The 22,388-nt window shown below is 38.6% G+C and overlaps 2 protein-coding genes across 2 annotated transcripts; one reads left to right on the top strand and one right to left on the bottom strand.

Annotated features, from left to right (window-relative positions):
• Positions 1–957: 957 nt before the first annotated feature.
• On the top strand, positions 958–21,832 carry parp1 (poly (ADP-ribose) polymerase 1). Its single transcript, XM_036582035.1, has 23 exons — positions 958–1,196; positions 2,868–3,030; positions 3,690–3,805; positions 3,940–4,154; positions 10,328–10,424; positions 10,645–10,761; positions 11,460–11,636; positions 12,540–12,714; positions 13,198–13,338; positions 13,972–14,214; positions 14,697–14,762; positions 15,113–15,245; positions 15,377–15,572; positions 15,855–15,983; positions 16,406–16,489; positions 17,253–17,375; positions 18,006–18,134; positions 18,255–18,353; positions 18,618–18,770; positions 19,516–19,643; positions 19,733–19,794; positions 19,928–20,042; positions 20,844–21,832. The coding sequence occupies exons 1-23, from the start codon at positions 1,074–1,076 to the stop codon at positions 20,923–20,925; spliced, it is 3,066 nt and encodes a 1,021-aa protein (XP_036437928.1). The 5' UTR covers positions 958–1,073; the 3' UTR covers positions 20,926–21,832.
• On the bottom strand, positions 5,224–6,342 carry LOC118815725 (adenosine receptor A2a-like). The gene has a single exon (XM_036582036.1). The coding sequence runs from the start codon at positions 6,319–6,321 to the stop codon at positions 5,404–5,406; it is 918 nt and encodes a 305-aa protein (XP_036437929.1). The 5' UTR covers positions 6,322–6,342; the 3' UTR covers positions 5,224–5,403.
• Positions 21,833–22,388: the final 556 nt, after the last annotated feature.

Genomic DNA, 22,388 nt, shown 5'->3' with positions numbered 1-22,388 from the left:
ACAGAGTGTGGGCTAACACAATGGGAAGTTCCATCAATTCTTCTTCATTTCTACATAATGTAATTGTTAAGATTGTCAACAATCATTTAGAGAGGTTTGATGTGAAATGCTCCGTTCTAGAGAAACTTGCTGAGTCATGATTGTTTACAGTGATGATGACGAACCAGATGTCGTAACCGTTTAATTCCTCTAAAAGCTCCCTCACAGAAAGTTCTTACATGAAATGGTTATGAATACACTGCCTGATGCCTTAGAGATTATTTTATGATAGATTAGATTTAATGAGAGATTTAGGCCTAAAATATTTTATTAAAAATCTATTAATGATGTAAGGATACATGAAGGGTGGTTCAAATGGTTCATTGTAGAGAAACACACTGAGTCTGAATTCTTTACAGTGATGGTGATTGGAACCAGGGGTCACGACGTATGCAACACAAATATAGCCATTCTGTTTACTATTCAAAACCACCTGTGAACCTACACCTGTGTTCTGACCTTTTTATGTGTTGTTGATGATGGTAATGTAGAGGTAAATCTAGAAAAATATGTTTTTTCGGTGACTATTTGCCTTACAATGTCCTGCATGTACCCCTCCACCATGAATGGCTTTTAAAAATATGTTTTAGGCCAAATCCTTACCTCAAAACTTTCAGAAAACAAGGTCTCAGACATTAGGCAGCATCTTTGTCACCATATAATGTAATAATTTTCTGTGAGGGAGCTTTTAAAGGTGGACATCTTGTTCCTATCATCACCACTGTGAACAATTCTGACTCTGTAAGTTTTAGAACTGAGCATTTTACACCAGACCACTCTGAATGGCGTTGTTTACATCTTAACCATTTAATTATGCAGAGATATTGGCGGAATTGAGGGCGATTTCTGTGGGATTCCCCTTTAAGAGGCCTTTGTTGAGAAAGCGGCCAATGTGTAACTCTGGGCTCGATTAGGTCTGTCTGAAGAAGTTATTAGTGTTGGCTCGATTAGTCTGGTCTGTTATTCTGCGCGGGCTGGGATTGTTCGCTGTTCACTCTGCAAACTAAGATTTTGCTCTGTAGTTTTCTAAAATAATGGCTGATTCGCAGGACGACAAGCTTTACAAAGCTGAATATGCGAAAAGCGGGCGTGCATCGTGCAAGAAATGTAAAGAGAACATCGCTAAGGACTCTCTGAGGATGGCGATAATGGTGCAGGTAAAGACTGGAGCAGGCACTGAGAAAGACACACGGAGACACAGCCTCACTGATTCAGCACTGAAATATCGGAAAATCCACTTGAAGAGATGTTAAAAAGTTATATATGCACGTAGTTTGTTGCCTGTTCGAGTGCTTTCTGTGTGCTCAGGCCTAAGGCCCGCTTCCACTTTCTTAAAGCGTTTAAATGGCTGCTTAGCTGCAGAATGGAGACGAGGATGAAGTTGGCTTTTATTCGAATTTTTCCGTTCCACCTTAAATGGGGCAGCAGTTGCATTCTGGCGCCTCGTGCGCCGGAAAGTAACTGCTGCACCATTTAAGGTGGAACGGAAATATTCGAATACGAAGCCAACCGCAGCCTCGTTTAATGAAGGGAATGTTTATGTCCTCTGATTGTACATATTAGAAAACATTACACATCTGTCGATGTCATGGAGGCCGAGTAAGAAGTTAAAATAACATCAGAGCATGTTTTAATGTTTGGAACGTATCTGCTAACATAGTGGAGAACGCCTGTAATGCACCTTAGAGGCTTCAGTGTCTTTGTTTAAAGGGCCCATATTCCACACTTCTGTTGTGTTTTATTTATTTTTTTTGCAATAAGATCCACTTATAACATTTTTGTTGTTCTATATACCAACAATGACCATAATTCATTTTTGCATTACCATTTCCACCTTTATTTTTATCCCTCAGAATTAAATAGGCTGTTACTGTGCCTTTAAGAATGATATATGTACATGAGCTCTGTTCTGATAGGCTGTCCTTTTTTTATGCTTCATTCAGAAAGCACTCAGAGCTGAAACACTCCTGAGAACTTAAGTACGAGTGGGCAGAGCTAAACTGCTGTAGGCTGAGTAGGCAGATGTATGAAAATTAGTTGGTTTTTGTTACATCACAAAAACAATGAATTAAAAACAGGCTGTTTTTGAAGCATCATTTCTAGATATAGACCATATGGACTGGGGAGTGAATGGTACATATTGAAACTTTAACAGTGTTTATATATTACTTCAAACTCCTTTATTTAAGGAAAAAGCGAGAGAATTTCACTTTCCCATGATATGGGCCCTTTAAGGCGCTAATAGAGGGATATAGCAGAGCAAATGCGAATTAAATAAATCATGAAGTATATCCACTGATTCACAAAAAAAACAATGTAATAGAGTAAACATTAATTTATACTTTGCTTTATTGCAGTCTCCACAATGCACATCACAATGAGTGGGTTCCCTTTCCATGACACATTAAATGACTCATAGACACACACAAAAAAATTGAAGTTTTTGAAAGATGTGGAATTTAATGGCAGGAATGTTGTTTACACTAGCTGTCTACATCTCTGTTTTGGTGTCTGTTTACTGTTCAGTGAAGTCCTCGTGTTCCTCGTGAGCCCTCATGCTCTTAGCAACGTGGCCTGTTTTACTTTCACTTTACGCTTTGCCATTGCGGTTGCTTTAGCTTTCACACTAAGACCCACTTTTTGTGCAATGTATTGCTACTACTTTAATGGGGATTTGCTTTAGTTTATTATGTTACAATATGGATATAGTCCAAGTGCTAAAATAATTTTCTGTAATTGTTTACATTTGTATTTTTTGTAGCTGCATGCATTTTTTCAAGGGATTCTTACTATGAGACAGACGTCTAACGCTGTGTATTCCTTTCTAGTCGCCCATGTTTGATGGAAAAGTGCCACACTGGCATCATTTCTCCTGCTTCTGGCTCCGGGCATCGGTCCAGTCCACCTCGGACATATCTGGCTTTACTGATCTCCGCTGGGAGGACCAGGAGAAGGTGAAGAAAGCCATTGAAAGTGGAGGTGCTGCTGGAGGTAACTTTCATTTAATGTGAAATATGGGATCTTGTACACATAAATCCTTTTTAGTCATAACATTCTAAGATTATAGTCCTATTGGGGCAGAATTGGTTTTACAAGGGTAGGTGTGGTAATGTTACTGCAGGATGTCTGTCTGCAATCTTTAAGACAGAATCGCAGGGGGTGACATTCCATACACTGTCCGTTTGGCTGTAATTTCGCTTGCCCATCTACCAAGAGTGCACTGTTTGCTGTTTGATACAATTACTGATGTAGTGAATTAGAAACACTAGTAATAAGTGGTAATGATAATTTCCCCATGTAAAACCAATTCTTTTCGAATATTGCTAAGATCTGTTCATTTTCTGTGTCTACTGAAAATGCTAGTATGTAAATAAGAACAGAAATTAATTTCAGTAATTAACATATAGCTTTACACTACTAATAATAGTGGTAGAAAATATAAAGAAAGAAATTATCTTCACAGCTAATTATGTAATATTTTGACAATCTCACCTTTGAATTTGTTTTTCCTTGCATACCTTGTTTTCTACTCTACATCCCTATTGTCCATAAGTGTAGTTTTAGTTCATCACTTTCTATAATGTATAATTAGGTGTGCAGTGGAACATATCAATGTGTCAGTACCTCATAACTCCACGCTGTTCTATCAGGAAAAGGTGACCAGAAAGGGGCAGCTAAAGGGCAGAAGACGTTGAATGACTTTGCAGTGGAGTACGCTAAATCTAACAGAAGCACCTGCAAGGGCTGTGATCAGAAAATTGAGAAGGTACACTTCATTCTTTTTTTTTTTTGCGATGTTATCTCAGTGAGTATCATTCTTTGTCTTTATGAGCTATGACCCTGCTAACATTAAGAATTGAATTAGAAAGTTCTCAGCCTGAGGTCTTCCCTATTTTTCAGGACCAGATCCGTGTATCGAAGAAGACAGTGGACCCTGAGAAGCCTCAGCTAGGACTCATTGATCGCTGGTACCACACAGGCTGCTTTGTGAGCCGGCGTGAGGAACTGGCTTTCAAACCCGAGTACAGCGCAGCTCAGCTTAAAGGCTTCGCTGCTCTGCGAGCTGAGGACAAGGAGGAGTTGAAGAAGAGGCTGCCTGCTGTGAAGACTGAAGGGTGAGTGACTGATTAACAGACTAATAATTGGTCAACCTTTCAAAAACAGTTACACTCAAATATTGTACATTAATCAAGATTTCCTTTTAAATAGAATTCATATATTATGCAAAATATAGCTTACAAATGATTGAAAATATACTTCTTACATTATTTTATCCTTACAATACACACATTCAAGCTTCAGATTGTAGCAGAGGTGTTGAGGGAGTGTCTGACTATGAGGTGACCTGCGTATTGATGCGTACTATTTTAACAATATATTTTTGCACGGTTCAACCCTGTGATATTTCACAAGTAGAAATGATTTATTTATATTATGATTTGTTATTATTATTATTATTGCTTTACATTGTATGTTACTTTCAGATTGTACATTAATCAAGCTTTCCTGCAATTTATGTTCAACAAAATTGGCTTTACAAAGAATGAAAGAGTAAATCAGATCTAATCCACTTTCATAGGTGGTCCTACACTGGACACATGTACGTCCATGAAGGGTCAGATCAGAATCATTTATTTTTTTCACTGCATATGCACATTACCGTCTTCAACCTGTATTTGCAGTGTGGCAGCAGCTATTCAGAAGTTTCTGCCAGTAAACTCTGTAGAAGCTTTAAAGCAGAATTTGTGTAGCTCTGTACAACTGAGAGCTGTTCACCCTGTAATGATCTTTGTGATGAGGGCTTGTTCTGCTCGTTCATTTGTTATTGTTGGGATGCACTGTGATATTGAAGTCATGGCAGTATCGGCAGATATTGGCTAAGATAAAAATGTATATCAGTATCAAGCAGTTCTTCAGATTTCACTTATATTTCAAAAAGATGTTCCAGAAGAGCATCATGTGTAGGTGACACAGAGTAGTTGTGCTAAAATGTATGTGTTTTATTCATTTAAATGCATTTGTAACCCTATGGAAATGTATGGTACATCTCTGTAGTGCAAATCCAGCTGGATGTAGTCCTAATTTCCACATTTCATAAATGTTTACGTAGTGGCATTAGCATATAAAAACATGGGATATTGGCATCGACCCGCAAGTTTACTCAACCACAGTATTTGAGTAAACTTTAAATGATAGGTCTTCTGTGGGTTTTATGTAACTAAGCAAGCAGTTCAGAAGTTAGAACAATGGCTAGAGTGCTTGAAATACTTTAATTTAAGCTCAGATTTATGAAGGTCAAGCTGAAGTTGGCTATAAATCGGCATCGTTTTAGGTTGATTTCAGTTGTTACAGAAAAAGTCTGCTTCATGATCGCTGCGCAGTTGTTCCTCCTCCATCATCTTCTCCCTCGCCCACGCTTCTGCAACACAGGAAGATTCCCTTGAAGGCTTCTCTGAAGCTTTTCATCTTGTAGGCATAGAGGAAAGGGTTGACTGCAGAGTTAGCATGGGAGAGGATGATGGCAGTGAGCAGGAGTGGCAGGGGCACGGGGCAGGACGGGCACAGCAGCAGGAAGCAGTTGATTATATGCAGTGGGATCCAGCAGATGGTGAAGAGGAAGAGGACGAGGAAGAGCGAAGTGGCTGTCTTCATCTCCTTCTTGATCTTGGCTGCCCCGTCGGCGCCACTGGCCGCCCCAGCTCGTTCTGCCGCGATCCTCCTGACCTGCCGCTTGACTGTGACGAAAATTTGAGCATAGATGAGGAACATGATCACTAGGGGTGTCAGCACGCAGGCGAAGAAATTGAAATACACCATGTAAGTCATGTCCACCACCAGCACGAAGAAGCAGTAGCCGGACGCTGGTGGGGTTTTGTGCCAGCCCATCAGGGGCACCAGGCCGATGAGGAAGGCCAGAACCCAGGTGACCAGAATGACCAGGAGTGCGTTGCGTGGCGTCATCAGGCTTTGGTAGCGGAAAGGCATGAAGATGGCCACGTAGCGCTCAACGGCCACAGCCAGCAGGCTGAAGATGGAACTTTGTGTCAGCATGATGAGCACAGACAGCATGAGCAGGCACAGGTACAAGTTGTTGCGCGGGATGCCAATGTCCGTCAGGATGGCGCAGGGAATGGCCAACGCACCCACGCAAACGTCCGCCACTGCCAGCGACACCAGGAAGTAGTTGGTGACCGTGTGGAGCTTTCGGTTCAGCCCAACCGCCGCACACACCAAGAGGTTACCCACCGTAGAGAGGAAAGCGATGACCAGCTCAGCCATCATGTAGGGCAAGTTTGCAGACACCACCACTGCCGCAGTAGTTGTAGCCGCAGTCGAAAGAGTCACATTAGTTTGTGGACGCGGCTGAGTGTTGGCAGATGTCGTTATTGCCGTAGTTGTGCCGTAGGTCACTGCCAGAAAGCTACTGTTCTGATAAGGAGTGATGTTTGAGATATTTGTGATGTTTAGAATGGTGATGTTTGTGTAGAGCAGTGATGGAGCGAGTGTGAAATTGGCGGCCGTCTCGTTCATTATGTGCTTATTTCAGACTCCAGAAGAGTCTTAATGAGTCCTGTAGGGAAGAAAGCGGTAACAAAAACTAATATGGGGTACAAATGCAACATTTTATGTAGTTAAACATGGTTAAGTAGAAGATGCCTTTGGTCATTCCCATAGCAGTGTCATCTGCACATTTTATAGCAATTGGACAGATATTTCTTAGTATTCATCATGAAGACTGTCGCTGCATTCAGAATTGCTCCCTATCGCAGAAATGCACTATAGTGTATCAGCCATTTTGTAGTGTTGTTCTCAAGGGTAAACTTCACTTCCGGTCTAGTTCACTATTAAACACCCATAATACATCACAAGTTCAGTGTACAGGCGATGTACTCTACAAATTCCAATGTGTACCATAGTGCAGCCACATCTTACTAAAGTAGAGGAACAAGATGCTGATAGTGTGGAGTGAGACATGAAGTATAACAGATAAGTAACAGACTGTCCTGTATCTCTGTGAGGTTTTGCTCTCCTTAATTTTAGCTGCTTGCCACAAACATTGTCACTGTTTTCATTTCCTGCTACCGTAAAGATCTGTGATGGTATAATCTTAGAAACAAGGGGAAATACAAACACAGTTCACTTACTGACATAATTGGGAGATATCACTAGTACAAACAGCTTTCCACCAAAGCATCTATAGGGCTGCATGCTTATATTTTTAGATGATAGTAGTTCCAAAAGGAAAAGTGTCTTTATTAAGATCACATTTTCTTAGTCTTGGACGAATAAAGCTTCTTGAATGCCCAATTTCTGAATTATTTCTCATAAGCACTCACCAAGAGGAAAGAGGAGCTTAAGATAAGTATTTCGTTGTAAGACGTTCTGGAGATGAATGAATAAATGTAAGAGCCCCTTCTGCACTGATAGATACTGAAAGGTGTAGGAGAGCCACATACAAAGAAATAACAAGCTGTTAGTTCTTTTATTTCGTTTCTGTTATTTACCTTAGCTGGCGGCTTTTCATCTTTTCCAAGATGTTATACTTGATCAGTGAGTAGCAAAGCAGACACAGGACATTCATTATTACAAGAAACTTATAAGCTACGACCAACAGCTGTAGCTTGCTGACTAATTGTTGCGGCAAAACTGCTGGAATGTCAAGCATTAAAATGCTTCATTGACAACTCATACATGATTCAGTTTTAATCGTTTATGTTCGGCTTGTTGTGTTACCATCTCAGTTACAGCTAGTGTTTTCCAAAATCAATAATACAGGTCAACACTTCATAGGGCTACCACATGTGTTTGATTAGTTTGTGTGACAGATAAATCACACAAATATTTGTTGCTTTTTTACAAAACAGCATTTCCAAACGCAGTGTCTGAAAATCTTTTGGTCGTTCCCCTCAGTTCACTATATAGTCAGCTTTATAGTGAGTAGTGAATGAGTTCACAGGGGAACCATTCCGAACACAGCTTGGTTTTTCTGTTATTGAATTGTGTGTATAATTTACAGGTTATATTTCAGTAGCCCTCTTGGTGGCTGTAATATAGCCTCATTTTGCAAGTATGTAATAAACCCACAGTGAAAGCCAGCCAGGCTAAAGTACAGCCATCACATGGCAAGGTTAGTTTAAAAACATTGTCACAGCTAAGTCTCCCAAAGTAAACAGTGAGAGAATCTATATTCCCCTGCATATATAAATACAGGGTTCTTTGGTAGTTTTTATACACAGATTCTTTAAAAACATGCTATAAACATTGTGTAAATAAAACAGCTTCAATTTACTTTATGCTTAAAAATAAGTAGTTCACACTCTTTTCACAATCATATGTATCCTGATGTATGTATTTTGGTTGGAAAGCTCATCTGTTCCAAACAACATAGCAATCACACAACTTTTGGCTGAAATGTTCATAAACAGTAAGTGCTGTAAAAAACTCTTTTGGTTTTAAGTAATTATTGATCTTTTGACTTTTAGAATTATTTAGCAAACACTAAGATGTGTTGTATTGTGCCACACCTTTCCCCACTACTGCCAACTTAAAGTATTTGATAGGGTGCACATTCAGATTTGGCAGATTTTTGCTCCAGTCAGTCAGTTTATTATTGTTACAACTGAATGACATAAGTGGGTAAGTGCACCCATTCTGTATTTGAATGCTACACCTAAAATGCCCCATAGTACCCAGCTTTGAATGGGAATTTGTTATAAAATAGTTAAAAAAATGAAGTGTTAATGAGGTCTGATGTAAATGGTTCTGAGATCTAGACTGAAGAAATTCAAATGTCTTAAAATGTTACTAAGGAAAGAAATCTGTTCTGTATAGAATAATAAACCAGTGCTGATTCTTAATGTTTTTTTTCTGTCAACATAATTTCATATACATGCCTATAAAAACAGCTTTCTTGCATAACATTTCTTGCCTATACAGTCGTATGGAAAAGTTTGAACGCTGGTCAAATGACATTTTGTTGATTTTGTAAGTGAAAGTAAGTTAACACATCCTCCATAGAGAACACACTTAAATATGGCATTTTTCTCATTTTTTGTGCACAATTTCTATTTATTTGCTGAGTTTAACATATTGAAAATAAAATGAAACCTACATTGTAAAATGTGCTGTGGCACAGGCCACATGTTGGATTTTTTTTTTCCAATATGTTAAAACTGATACAGTAATTGTGCAATAAAATCAGCAGAAGTGTGTTCTTTGTAGAGGATGTTAACTTATTTTAATTTGCAATATCAACAAAACATGTCATTTGATCAGGGCTGCCCAAACCTTCGCGTATGACTGCAATAAAGTATTGTTGGATGTACTTACTTTATTGCTGTCTTGCTGCCACAGAGACCATTTTCCCCCCAAATGAAGCTCATACACTATTTGCTGCAGTGTCCTAAAGTTCTCACTGAGATTTCTCTGAGCATGTTAGAAAAATAGTGCATTCCTTTTTTAATGCTGTTCTCCATTAAGCAAAGAAATAGCTTTTCAAACTAACCACGAGTCTCCCCCACCCGCTACACTCCACAACTAGGTAAAATAACCTACATATTTAGTTTAACAGTTGGAGGGAAGTTGGTGGTGCCTTATATATGGCATCTCCTAATTTGGGAGTGTCTTTTTTATTTGTTTGCTTTCTTATTTTCTTGTCCTCTGGTGCCAATCTGTTTACCTATAGTCATTAATTACATCTGTGAGAGGCAAAAGGGAGCCAAAATAATAGTATGGTATTTCCCATAGGAGGCCTGTCTATAGAATGGTGATTGAATTAATGACCTTCATCATAAAGCCCCTGGGTTAGGAGAGCATGTGCCAACATGACCATGCCTCATGCCGCTAGCAAGCTCCTAATGAACTCCACTGGTAAATGCCCACTGTGTTTATTTACATGACCCAAGGTGATGCCAAAGTTTCGAAGTTCAAGTTGGACTTCAGGATTAACCCCTTAAATGGCCAGCACCTGTCGGCATGTAATAATTAGTATGTAATAAGCCTTGGATTTTAATGCGTTAACTGGCCCATTCCAGCATTGTTGACCTACAAAAAGTGCTTTTATTAACATGACCTGTTAACCTACTTGATTGTGCCTGCATAAAGCTGGAAGAATGTTCTGAATGTAATAAGATGCAGTTAGTAGACCTTCCAGTTCTTCATAGTTTTTCCATTTCTAAAGAGTTACGTTGCCATTTGTGTTAATGAATGATTACGGATGATGCTAACTGCTGAAACTTGTTTGTTGGTTTGTCTTGTTGCTCAAGACTGTTTGCTTTTTCTTTCTCAGGAAAAGGAAGGCAGACAATGTTGATGGACAAGGAGTTTCCAAGAAGCAAAAGAAAGAGGAAGAGGAGGAGCAGAAGCAACTGGAAATGCAGATGAAGGTTAGATCCGTGATAATCGTTGAGTTCTTGACTCTCTAGGAATCAGCTATGCTTTTTTTGTACAGTTATACTCTTGGGTATCATTTTATGTGTAATTTTGGAAGAGTACATACTTTTTATTTGGGAATGTTTTCACCTGAGAATGTTGCATATTGTCTGCATTGTCTACTTAATGTTTCTGTGAAATCTAATTGATTCCCTGTCCCTGCCTTAATTATAGGAACAGAGCCAGCTTATTTGGGGAATTAAGGACAAGTTGAAGAAATACTGTTCAACTAATGATATGAAGGAGCTTCTCATTGCTAACCACCAGGAAGTTCCCTCTGGAGAATCCAATGTAAGAGCACAGTGCTGAAATACTGAGGAAACTGGCCATGTGGTTTAATGTTGATCCATAGCCCACACGTTGTTTTCAACACAAATTTACTAATTCAACAGTTATAATGTAGGTGTCCCGTGCGAGTGTTGGATTTCCAAAGAACTGATTTCAAGTCAAGTCGAGTCAAGAGGCTTTTATTGTCATTCCATCTATGTACAAGTGCACAGTGGAGTGAAATTACGTTCCTCCAGGAACAAGGTGCACCAAGGAACAAGAAGTACAAAGTGTGAACGTGCAGACATAGTGTGCAAACAAAAAATTAAGCTAGAAACAATATAATAAATACGATAGATTAAACAGACATTAGACACAGTAAACAGACAGGACAGTGCAGCGCCGACACAGCACTCATTTCTGAGCATGAGGTAGTGGAATAAGGTGCAGATATATTTAATATACTGTGATCTGTGAGTTTACGCAGTCAGATAACATACGTGAGCACAGCAGTTACTGAGGTAGTAAAACAGTGTAAACGCAGTATTAGCAGCAATGTTCCAGAGTGTGCAAGTGGTGCATCAAAAGAGGTGTTTTGGGGGGGGGTTAGTTCAGTCCTTGTGAATTCAAAAACCTGATTTGGTATCATGATTATCCTGTATTTTTAGTTTTTAGACATCTCATAAATTAGTGTAGAAATCTAATGACTCTGTGATTTTCAGGTATTGGACCGTCTATCAGACTGCATGGCTTTTGGAGCCTTGAAGCCTTGTGAAACTTGCCAAGGTCAGCTTGTATTTAAGGGTGATGCCTACTACTGCACAGGAGACATCTCTGCCTGGACTAAATGTGTGTCCAAGACTCGGACACCAAACCGCAAAGACTGGGTTACTCCTAAGGTTTGTCACACGTTTTAGAACAAGAATGTCAAACTCGCTTCTGTTAATGGGCCATGTTACACTCGCAGTGGACCGGACCAAAAAACAGAAGTGCGGTCAAGTTTATTAAGTTTTAAGTAAATTTATCTGAAAGGTACTGAGAAAGTTATTCTAAATGAACAACCTGAATGAACAAATCACCTACATAACAGATTAGACAGCCAGACCGAAGTTAGCCAGTGCAGCCTTAGATGCTGACAATATTTTGTCTTTTGCACAAAACCGAACAGAATGAAAAGGATGCATGCAAATCTTCAAACAGAAATGTTTTGTCAACACACAATCTTGTTTAATCTGAGCTGTCAGCAATGTGAGCATCTAAGAAAAGTTAACTTAGCTAGCAAAACGAGCTCAGCATTGTTCTGGAAGGTTATTTATCTTTAGACATTGTTGAATGTTATGAATGTTAGCAAGTACAGTAACTTAGATTACAATGCCACCACCATTTTCACTGCAGGTTTGTTCTGAGGAGTTTTCAGTTTTTATTCACTTGTCAGAAAAAGTAGTGCTTAGAGACCTGTTGCTAAGCAATGTTTGGTTGAATATCATGTAAATCTTCGGTTTGTGAACAGTCAGTTACTGTCACCATGATGCTATAATTATGCCACGATGATAATATAAATGATAATAGAAATCCACATTGTCATTTTTTTTTAATGTCAACTTTGGTAGGGAGCGTATGTATCACATGATAAAGGCTGATGTGGATTTTGTCCTAATTCCTTTACTGTAGCTCTGTAAGATGATAAACAATAAATACTGATGTACTTTAATCTCAGTAGTTCATAGTCAAGATTTGCCCCTGTGTAGGCCTAGCAGGAGTTTGCTGGTATATTGCTCTGATTGTGTCTGTTCTCTTTTAAGGAGTTCCAAGAGATTCCCTACCTTAAGAAGTTTAAGTTTAAGCGTCAGGATCGTGTTTTCCCCAAAGAGGCTCCAGCTCCTCCTGCAGCTCCTGCCTCCACTGCTGCGGCTTCTGCTACTGTGGCTTCCAGCACCTCCAGCACCCCCATTGAGACCCTCACAGAAGTGCCTACAGGTCAGTTTCACATCCTCACATGGACACCGTCACACTCGGGCTGTAATTTTACGATCAGTTTACCATTCAGTTATCACTAGTGAGGATGATCTGGGATTATAAAGTAGATCAAGGATTATAAAATGATATTACACTCTCTTATTCTTGTCATTTTTAAGGCCTAGTAACATATCCTAGTAGAAGTACCAAGGAAATTTTATTTTGATGTTATGTTGAGGTTTATGTTCATGTTGATTTTACATGATGCATGTTGTTTGGAGTAGGTCCCAAACCCATACATGTTATAATTTATACCCCATTTATTACAGAAATTGAAATATTTTGCATTAAACATCAGTTGTTCCCTCATTTCAAAAACGACTTATTTCCAACAGTTACAAGTGAATATACAATATTTTGGAATAAAACTCTTCAAATACTGAATGTTGGATCTTTTTTTTAATGACTGAACTTCTTTTCGTTTGTGATGTGCTGTACTTGCAGATAAGCCTCTGACTGGGCTGAAGGTACTGGCTGTTGGGAAGCTGAGTAAGAATAAAGAAGAGCTGAAGGCTGCAGTGGAGCAGCTGGGAGGGAAGATCACTGGCACTGTCAGTAAAGCTGCTATCTGTCTCAGCTCCAAGAGTAAGTGAGTGTGTGAGTGTGTGTGTGTGTGTGAGCACCTTTTGGCAGACTTATATTTTAGGTGTGTGTGTAGGCCTGGGTGATAAAACAGTAATCATCTAAATTAAACATTTTTTTAAATGACAATATAAATAATTGTGCTGTTCTGTTTCTAATTCAGCAACAATTTCAGCTGCAGCCAGGACTGTTTTGGAATGAGGCACAATACAAGTCAGCCATTCTGAACAGAAATCTTCTACATTATTGTGCATCATAAAAATATCTCCAAATATCATTGTTTTTGCCACATTGCCCACCCCTACACCCACACAAATATCATAACTGGACCTCTGGAAAAATAATAAACTACAAGAAGGATGTAGAATATGGGCCCTTTAAAACTGATCACTCAGACATGCTTACGTAATTAATTAAAATTGAATGATATGGAAAAATATAGCATGGTAAATTTTATTGTACTGCCCAGAACCACAAATGTATTTGTCTGTTTGTCTTTGTGGAACAGTGAAGGTTGTGTGTTAATGATGGTTATCCCAGGACAGAGTGGACGCATATGGTCAGGTTAATCATCCTGTTTGTTTGTGTGTCTTGTTTGGAGCTTCACTAGTGCTCTTTGTCCCTGTGCTGTTTCAGAGGAGGTCGAAAAGATGAGTAAGAAGATGGAGGAGGTGAGAGACGCGGGGGTGCGTGTTGTTGCTGAAGATTTCCTCACTGATATTAAGTCCTCAGGCAAGGCCCTCCAGGAGCTCATCTCTCTGCATGGCATCTCCCCCTGGGGCGCGGAGGTTAAAGTGGAGGCTCAGGCTCCATCAGGAGCCTCCAAATCAACAGGAGCCATGTCCTCAAAGAGCGCTGGGAGGAGCAAAGAGGAAGAAGGTTAGATGAGTTTATTATTTCTCCCACAAGTTATATTGCATGTGTAAAGCTCATCAGTATGACTAAAGGTAATTTTTAGATGCAGCGTGCAATTTATATTGTACTGAAAAAATTCTGTAGTGGAAAAAAGTCAGGTAGGTTACTGTTTGTTTTGAGGACAGATTGATGCATTGTATCAGATTTCACCAAGAAAATTACATTATTTTGGTGCAGAAATATTTCAAAAATACATTGAAAGCATATGTGGCTGGATGAGACATTTACACAGTGGTAGAATACAGACAATTTAAAACAATAAAATTTTTTTTATTTTTACATTTGAAAACTCTGAGAACATTCTTTTGACTGCAAAATAAGCCCATACTTTCTTTAATATGATTATAACTGATTATTTTTGGTTTTATCATTCGGATATTGATTGTTAATTGCATTGTCAGCTTTGTACTAGCTTGGTGAATAAAACAACTGTTCTACTTTCACAGGTGGTAGCAAGTCAAAGAAAATGAAGTTGACTGTCAAAGGTGGAGCAGCAGTCGACCCAGACTCAGGTTAGAGACACTAAGCTTATTCTAAGCCAGTGGTCACCAGCCCTCTTCCTGGAGATCTACCGTCCTGTAGAGTTCCCAACCCACATCTAACATGCTGCACACTCCTTACCGAACACTAACGTATCTGATTTAGACAGTAAGGACTTTCGGAAAAGTTAATTAGCTGGACCAGGTGTGGCAGATTGTAGTTGGAACTGGACTCTGCAGGGAGGTAGATCTTGAGGACCGGCATCTTTTAAGCTGTTTTTGTGTAGTATGGACATTTGGCTGATCTTTTGTTGTGTCGTACTGTTTGTGGAGTGATGGAACCTCATCCTGACTCGCTTTAATCGTTCATTCTGATTGCTCAGGTTTGGAGAACTGTGCTCATGTGTTGGATCAGAATGGTAAGATCTACAGTGCTACTCTGGGTCTAGTGGACATTGTCAGAGGAACCAACTCTTACTACAAACTCCAGCTGCTTGAGGATGATGTTCAGAAACGGTGAGGAAGAGTCATGGATGCATTTCATATGCTTGTATGTTTCTTGTCTTTTGTCAGATATGTTAATTACCAATGAAAACTCTTTGATGTATTGTTCGTTTGTGTTTGTGTTTTTGTTTTGTTTTGAGTAGGTACTGGGTGTTCAGGTCATGGGGGAGAGTGGGCACCACCATAGGAGGAAACAAACTGGATAAGTTTTATGACAAAAACTCAGCTATGGACAACTTCCGTAGTGTATATGAGGAGAAAACGGGCAATTCTTGGACCTCAAGCAGCTTCACTAAATACCCCAACAAGTTTTACCCTCTTGAGATCGATTACGGGCAGGTATGTACCTGTCATTTGTTTGTTTTGTTTTGTTTTTTTTTTCTTGCCTAAGGCTCACGGTCACCCTGTGGTTAACTAAGCCTGAATTAATTGTCAGTTTAACCCCTTAAATGGTCAGAGTGGGCTCAGGCTTCCATTCCTCACTCCTTTCTAATTGAATCAGTTTGCATCGGTTTCCAAGTAATTAATTAATAAGAAGCCTTAGGAAGTATTAAGTCTGGCTGTTTGAGAGGTAAAGTCTGTATATGAAAATGGATTTGAAGTCTGCCTGTATTTCTTCAGGATGAAGAGGCTGTAAAGAAACTGACTGCCAGCTCAGGCACCAAGTCTCAACTACCCAAACAAGTCCAGGAGCTCATCCGAATGATCTTTGATGTGGAGAGCATGAAGAAAGCCATGGTGGAGTTTGAGGTTGGTTATTGTTATAATGGTTCAACTCCATCCGATTACATTATTTTTGGTATGAATTATAATTAATTTGTAATTTTAAAAATTCACTAAATGCATCAAGGTGAGTGGAGGATGTATGTACACATTAGTGGAATACAGACAATATGTTTGATGCTTTTATATTGAAAATGTCTGAATAATTTAATTTGGACCAAAGACAATATTGAATATCATTAGAATCGATGCAGATGAATGGCCACATTTGGGGCGATGCATCATGATTCAACGTTTTTGCACTCCTAGTTGTCTGTGCTTGATGCTCTAGACTGCTGTGCCACTTTCTGGAGTTAGATAGAATCATAGTGTTGTGTCACAGTATCAGTGGACCTGCAAACTCTGTTTGAAGGTTTTAGAAATGACTACCTGTGTGTCTCTTTTAATAGATTGACCTGCAGAAGATGCCTTTGGGGAAGCTGAGTAAGAGACAGATCCAGAGTGCCTATTCTCTCCTGAGTGAAGTTCAGCAGGTCAGTGTGACTGCACTGTTGCTGAGAACTGGACTGTGACCATGCATTTTGTACAGAGCTGTCTTTATTATCAACAATTTATTTACCGCAGTGGAAACAGGTTTACCCTGTACTGACTGTAATTTTGAGGGTAAGCCTTTAAGTTCCGAACTACTACATCTGTGATGACTGCTGATGCAACTTCATCACTTTAAAGCTGATTAGCATGCTAAAGGCTGCACAGCTAATAACAACCAAAAGAAAGACTACACAATGGCTCTGGGCCAGGTTTATTACTAGACAAAGCAATTATTCACAAATGTTAAGTATGTTATGTTCAAACTTCTCAAAAAAAAAGTTACATGGACAAGTTTGTATGGCTAGCTAAATACAAACTAGCCCACCCGCTGAGGGTGAGTGCGTTCCATTTGAATAATCTGCTCCACGCTGTTCCCTCCCTGCCACTTTTGCCGTGAGTGGTCATGTATGTAACGCACATCAAAACAGTGAGTTAAAGTGGGCAACGGCATGTTAAAAAGAGCTTGAAATGGGGCGATAGTATAAATGGTAGTAAGTACAACAGTTCACATAAATGCAACCAAAAAGCAATTTGAAGTATAAAAACAATTGTCTGGTTCTGACGCTCACAGTTTCGGTATGATTGGCTTTAGTTGAGGCCTTTTCTAATCTCAGTAAGTCGACAGTAAAATACAGAAAGAATTGTGTAAGAAATCTGGCTTTTATTCATTTGTTCAGTATGGCATTGTCTCTCTCCTTATGCCAGGCTGTGTCTGACAACGCTTCAGAGTCTGTGATCCTGGACCTGTCCAATCGCTTCTACACTCTGATACCTCACGATTTTGGCATGAAGAAACCTCCTCTGTTGAGTAACCTGGACTACATCCAGGTGAGCCAGTGACACTAGGCTGTGTTTCTCAGTGTTCTGGTCACAAAAAATCAGCAGGATGTGATGGTGACTTTTTCTGTGGGGCTTGTTTGGGAATAGGCAAGTTTATGATTCTGAGGGAAGAAGGTATAGTCTTCAAAGTATTGGAAAGTTGGTAAAGGGTTTTTGAAAGTGTTAGCAGTATAAAGGTGAGTTATGCATAAAGTATAGTGATGCACTGTAATGAAAATTCATTGCACCACGAACCCTGAAAAAAAAACTGACAATGTATAAAAACAGTTTACATAAATGATTAATTACAGTATATAGGCTACAGCATGTGGCACGAAATCCAACACCCTCGAAAACAAAGAACCGGCACTGACTAGCGCAGGAGCATGAAAGTAACGAACAACATTTCTAATTGCTATTTCTCATTTTGATTTCCATTAAAATTATTTCTTCTTTGTGGACACTTTTCAGAATAAAAATCTTTCTAATGTAGTTTTTTATATATTTATTTGCAATTTCATTAGAAATGCTACAGATAAATAGCTGCACATCTGTTATCTGTTATGTCATAAACAATCATAAATGTTTTTAGATATTTATCCATGTAAATAATTATTTCTCGTTTCTCATTTACTCCAGGCTAAAGTTCAGATGCTGGACAATCTCCTGGACATTGAGGTAGCCTACAGCCTTCTGCGGGGAGGAGCAGAGGATAACAAAAAAGATCCTATTGACATCAACTATGAGAAACTCAAAACTAAGATTGAGGTTTGCATTCTTATTTATGTAGTTTATACATGTGGAGTATAAATATGTACTGTGTTCTGCAGATTTTGAGTATGGGCTTTTAATTGTTTTATTATATCTGCACTGGTGATTTCTTTGCAGGTGGTTGATAAGTCATCAGAAGAGGCTCAGCTTATTCACCAGTATGTAAAGAATACGCATGCTGCAACTCACAATACCTACACACTTGAAATTGAAGAGGTAGGAAAAAAAATGGTGACGTTTTTCTTTAAAGTTTATTGAAACATAGCATTGCTGGGTTGTTTGCTGTAACATTTTTATCTGAATTGTGTCGTTAAACCAATTACAAATCACTAAGCCTACAATACAGTGTGCTCATTTCACTTATAAGGACTAAAAATTGGTTTCAGCGGGGAATCTCCAAGGACCACACTCAGTGAACTTGCTTAGTACCTAATAATAGTGCCCTAATATGCTGTCATATGGTTTTCTCTGTCATTTTAGATCTTTAAGATTGATAGAGAGGGTGAGTACCAGCGTTATCGGCCCTTCAAAGAATTGCCCAACCGCCAGCTGCTGTGGCACGGCTCTCGCACCACCAACTACGCGGGTATCCTGTCTCAGGGTCTGCGCATTGCTCCACCTGAAGCACCAGTGGTATGTACTAATGTCTTAGTGCCACCTGCTGCTCTTAAGCAGTAACTACAAGTACAAAAAATGACCCTTTGAGCCTTGCGGGATCACCGGTGACCCTGCTGCACACGTTTTATTAAAGCGATTGCCTAAAGTTGATCGTTTGTTATACACAGTTTTTGTAAAATGCTGAGACTTGTGCAGAAAAGAGGAGTGCTGAACGATTTTTGTTTAGCTCTTGGCCATGTTCAAATAGTCTAAGCAAATCTAGCCTACACTGGCTCATCATTTTCATTGGTTGTCAGTTTGTTTGGCACATACTTGCACAAACTAGTAAAATCTTGTGTTTTGCTTTGACAGTACTATTGCTTTAGCTCTAGTAGCCAATGGAAATGGCAAAGCAGTACATCCTCTTTTCGTTTCTGCCTAATCCTGCAGAAAATCTTGCAGCAGACTGCAGATGGAAGGACGAAGCTTGTAGTGCCCCCTATGGCCCTTATTAAAAAGCTCCTGTGAAGACCATAGCAATACATGTACATTGTTACCTGGAAAAAGCATGTGAAGCCCCAAGTTTTTTATAAAACCGGTTGGCACTTAATGCGATTTCACTCTTTGATCTGTTCATATTTAAAGAAATAAAGGTACTGGGAGTCACATGCTAATGTTAAGTGAAGGCTGAATGCGAGATCACATTTGCATTTTTTTATCGATTTATTCATCTAACAAAATAATAAAGGTGATTGTCTGACATTTCTCATGTACTCCACAGACAGGTTATATGTTCGGCAAAGGTGTATACTTTGCTGACATGGTGTCTAAGAGTGCTAACTACTGCCACACATCCCAGGCTGACCCTGTAGGCCTGATTCTGCTAGGAGAGGTCGCCCTGGGCAACATGTAAGCGCATTTGGTTCTTATTAATATTACTTATGTTTTGTCTGTTGTTTTGATCTTGATAAAAATGTCTTGTATTATTATTTTTAAAGGCATGAACTGAAAAAGGCCTCACATATCACAAAGCTGCCAAAGGGAAAGCACAGTGTAAAAGGTAAAGTTTCAGAAAAAATCACATACATACCTTTTTTTATGTAGTGCTGAATAGGTGAGATTGCTCACATTATTATGCCAAAAAAAGTCTACAGCTTTTGCTAATAGAATTTGGTTTGTTTTGGATGTCGTAGGTTTGGGCAGAACTGCTCCAGATCCGGGTGCCACCGTTTCACTGAAAGGAGTGGACGTCCCGCTGGGTAAAGGAGTCAACACGAACATAGATGACACAAGTCTGCTCTACAACGAGTATCCTTTGCATTGTCCGTGTTGTGTTCAGAGGTTATTACCTATCAAAGGGGCTTTGATTTTCCCGTGTTTGTTCTTTTTGTAAGATAATAATAATAATAGTAAACAAACAATAAATATAATAGTAATAATAGTACATCTATTGTTAATGAAAAATTAATAAGTGGTATAGTTTATTATTAATAATAATCTTGTATAAATGTTGATGATTATTATTATTATTATTATTACTACTATTATTATTATTAAGTAAAAGAAGAAAATTGTGTATGAATAATGATAGCGCATTTATATTATTATATACAATATGGCATAATTACAATTGTAATATTTTTGTGTATATTATAGTGTGTTTAAAATGTATTATTGCTAGTAATGATAATGTAATTATTTTGCTGATTATTTTCAATCTGCATAATAATAATAATAATAATAATAATAATGATAATACACATTGGAAACACTAAGACATTGCGGTTGAAATTAAACACATGAATTAAAAACACAGTTACAAATTACAGGAGAGAGTATGAATCCAGTTTGTGGAAAGCCAGGGACTTTAGAATAGCAGTAGAAGCATAAGGCACTTTAATAAAAATGAAAATGAAAAACTTTTTTCATGTAATATTCTCCGTCTGCGTTGTGTGTAAGATCTTATTCACATCCTAATTCAAGAATTATAGCTTGGTTTTTGTGTAGTTCCTTCAGATTGAGTAGACAGAGATATGTGGGGCTGGAGTTTTGAATATAAAAATTTTGAAATGTGTGCCATGTTGTTTGCCTTAACTTCCCTTCTTTCAGGTATATTGTGTATGATGTTGCTCAGGTGAATCTGAAATACCTTCTGAAGATTCGCTTTAATTACCAGACCTCCCTTTGGTGAGGGGGCTGGTGAAGCCTGCTTCCTGACACCACTGTTTGCTAACGCAGCACAGAGCTCAAGACCAAGAAGCCCCGGAAAGTTCCTACCATTAAGCCAGTTCTATAGTTCATTTAGGAGTACTCTCTCCACTGCTTTAGTGTGGTAGTTTGGAGTAAATAACAGGATTTGTCTCACACTGTAAATGTCCAGATACAGTAATATGCTGTAAAAGACTTGTCATTTCTGTTGACAAGATGTAACGCTGTGGGATTTGGTCGAATGCAAGTATTTTGAGGGCCTTGTTTAACTTGCCAGTGAAGTTCTTCCTTGGATTCTGCCAGAAGTATTAGGTAGAGCAGTCTTCCATTGGTTTTATAGACCTTTTTTTTTTTTTTACTTCTGTTAGCCTTTGTTTAAATTGGCTTCAAATCTTTTGTCATTGCAAAGTCTGCTAAGTGTCAACTGACATTTTTGTTTTCTTTAATGAAAACAGACAGAAAAAATACTGTACAGTTTTAGAAATGAATGGTTTCTCGTAAGCTAGTGTTGGTTGTTTTATAAACGGAACACATTTACTAGGATCTCTAGTATTAGGACCGATAGGGAAAAAAGATGTTTTCTTTGTACTTCCTGATTTTGTCTTTTTTTTTTTGTCTCATACTTTGTTACGTCTCATATGGTAGAAGCAAAAAGGCGCTGAACATTGTGGCTGACCATTATTTCAGTAACTGACTTCACTTGTTCTAAACTTGTATGCTTGCTCTGTAAACATGCCATCTTGTAATGGTCACTGTGAGATGGTTATTTTCTGTGAGCTCTAAATTTCTGACAAAAACAAAGTTGCTTATTTTGTCTCTCTTACTGGCTTTTTTCTTTTTTTTTTTTTATCATGTTAAACCCTGAATAAAAATCAGTGCTTTGGCCTATACTGGTTATGGTTCTGAACTCCTTATTTACTGTTGTAATATGTTTCAGTTGCAGGATCTCATTGACAAAGGAAAAAAAAGGGTTCATCGCTCAATGTTATGAATAACACTGAATTTTTTGGTAATGGTGTTTGTGATACATTTGCTCTTAAAGTCTTATATAAAGTGAGAGCTGTGAGCAAAAGCAAGACAGTACACAGTAAAATTAAACATTAAAAAGAATTAGGAAGCATGACTGGCCAAAACTTAACTGAGTAAAAAAAATGCTTTCCTCATTACTTCACCGCCTTTACCATTTGAAGATACTCTAAAAAAATAAAAAGTACATCCTAAATTAGCAGTAGTTTGTTAGGATACTAAAGTTCATATCTAGATACATTAAAGTTAGCAACGTAAAAGTAGAATTACCTAATGTTGGTAAGTGTAAATAAGGGAAAGTACACTGCATGTCCAAAAGTTTGTGGACGCCTGCCCAGCTGACATTTCCTCTGAAATCAGGAGTATTAATAAAGTTTGTTCCCCTTTGCTGCAGTAACAGCCTCTACTCTTCTGGAAGGC

Source organism: Colossoma macropomum, unplaced genomic scaffold (assembly GCF_904425465.1).
Source record: "Colossoma macropomum unplaced genomic scaffold, Colossoma_macropomum, whole genome shotgun sequence".
In the NCBI taxonomy this organism is placed as follows: Eukaryota; Metazoa; Chordata; class Actinopteri; order Characiformes; family Serrasalmidae; genus Colossoma; species Colossoma macropomum.
This window is presented reverse-complemented; position numbering and strand designations above follow the sequence as displayed.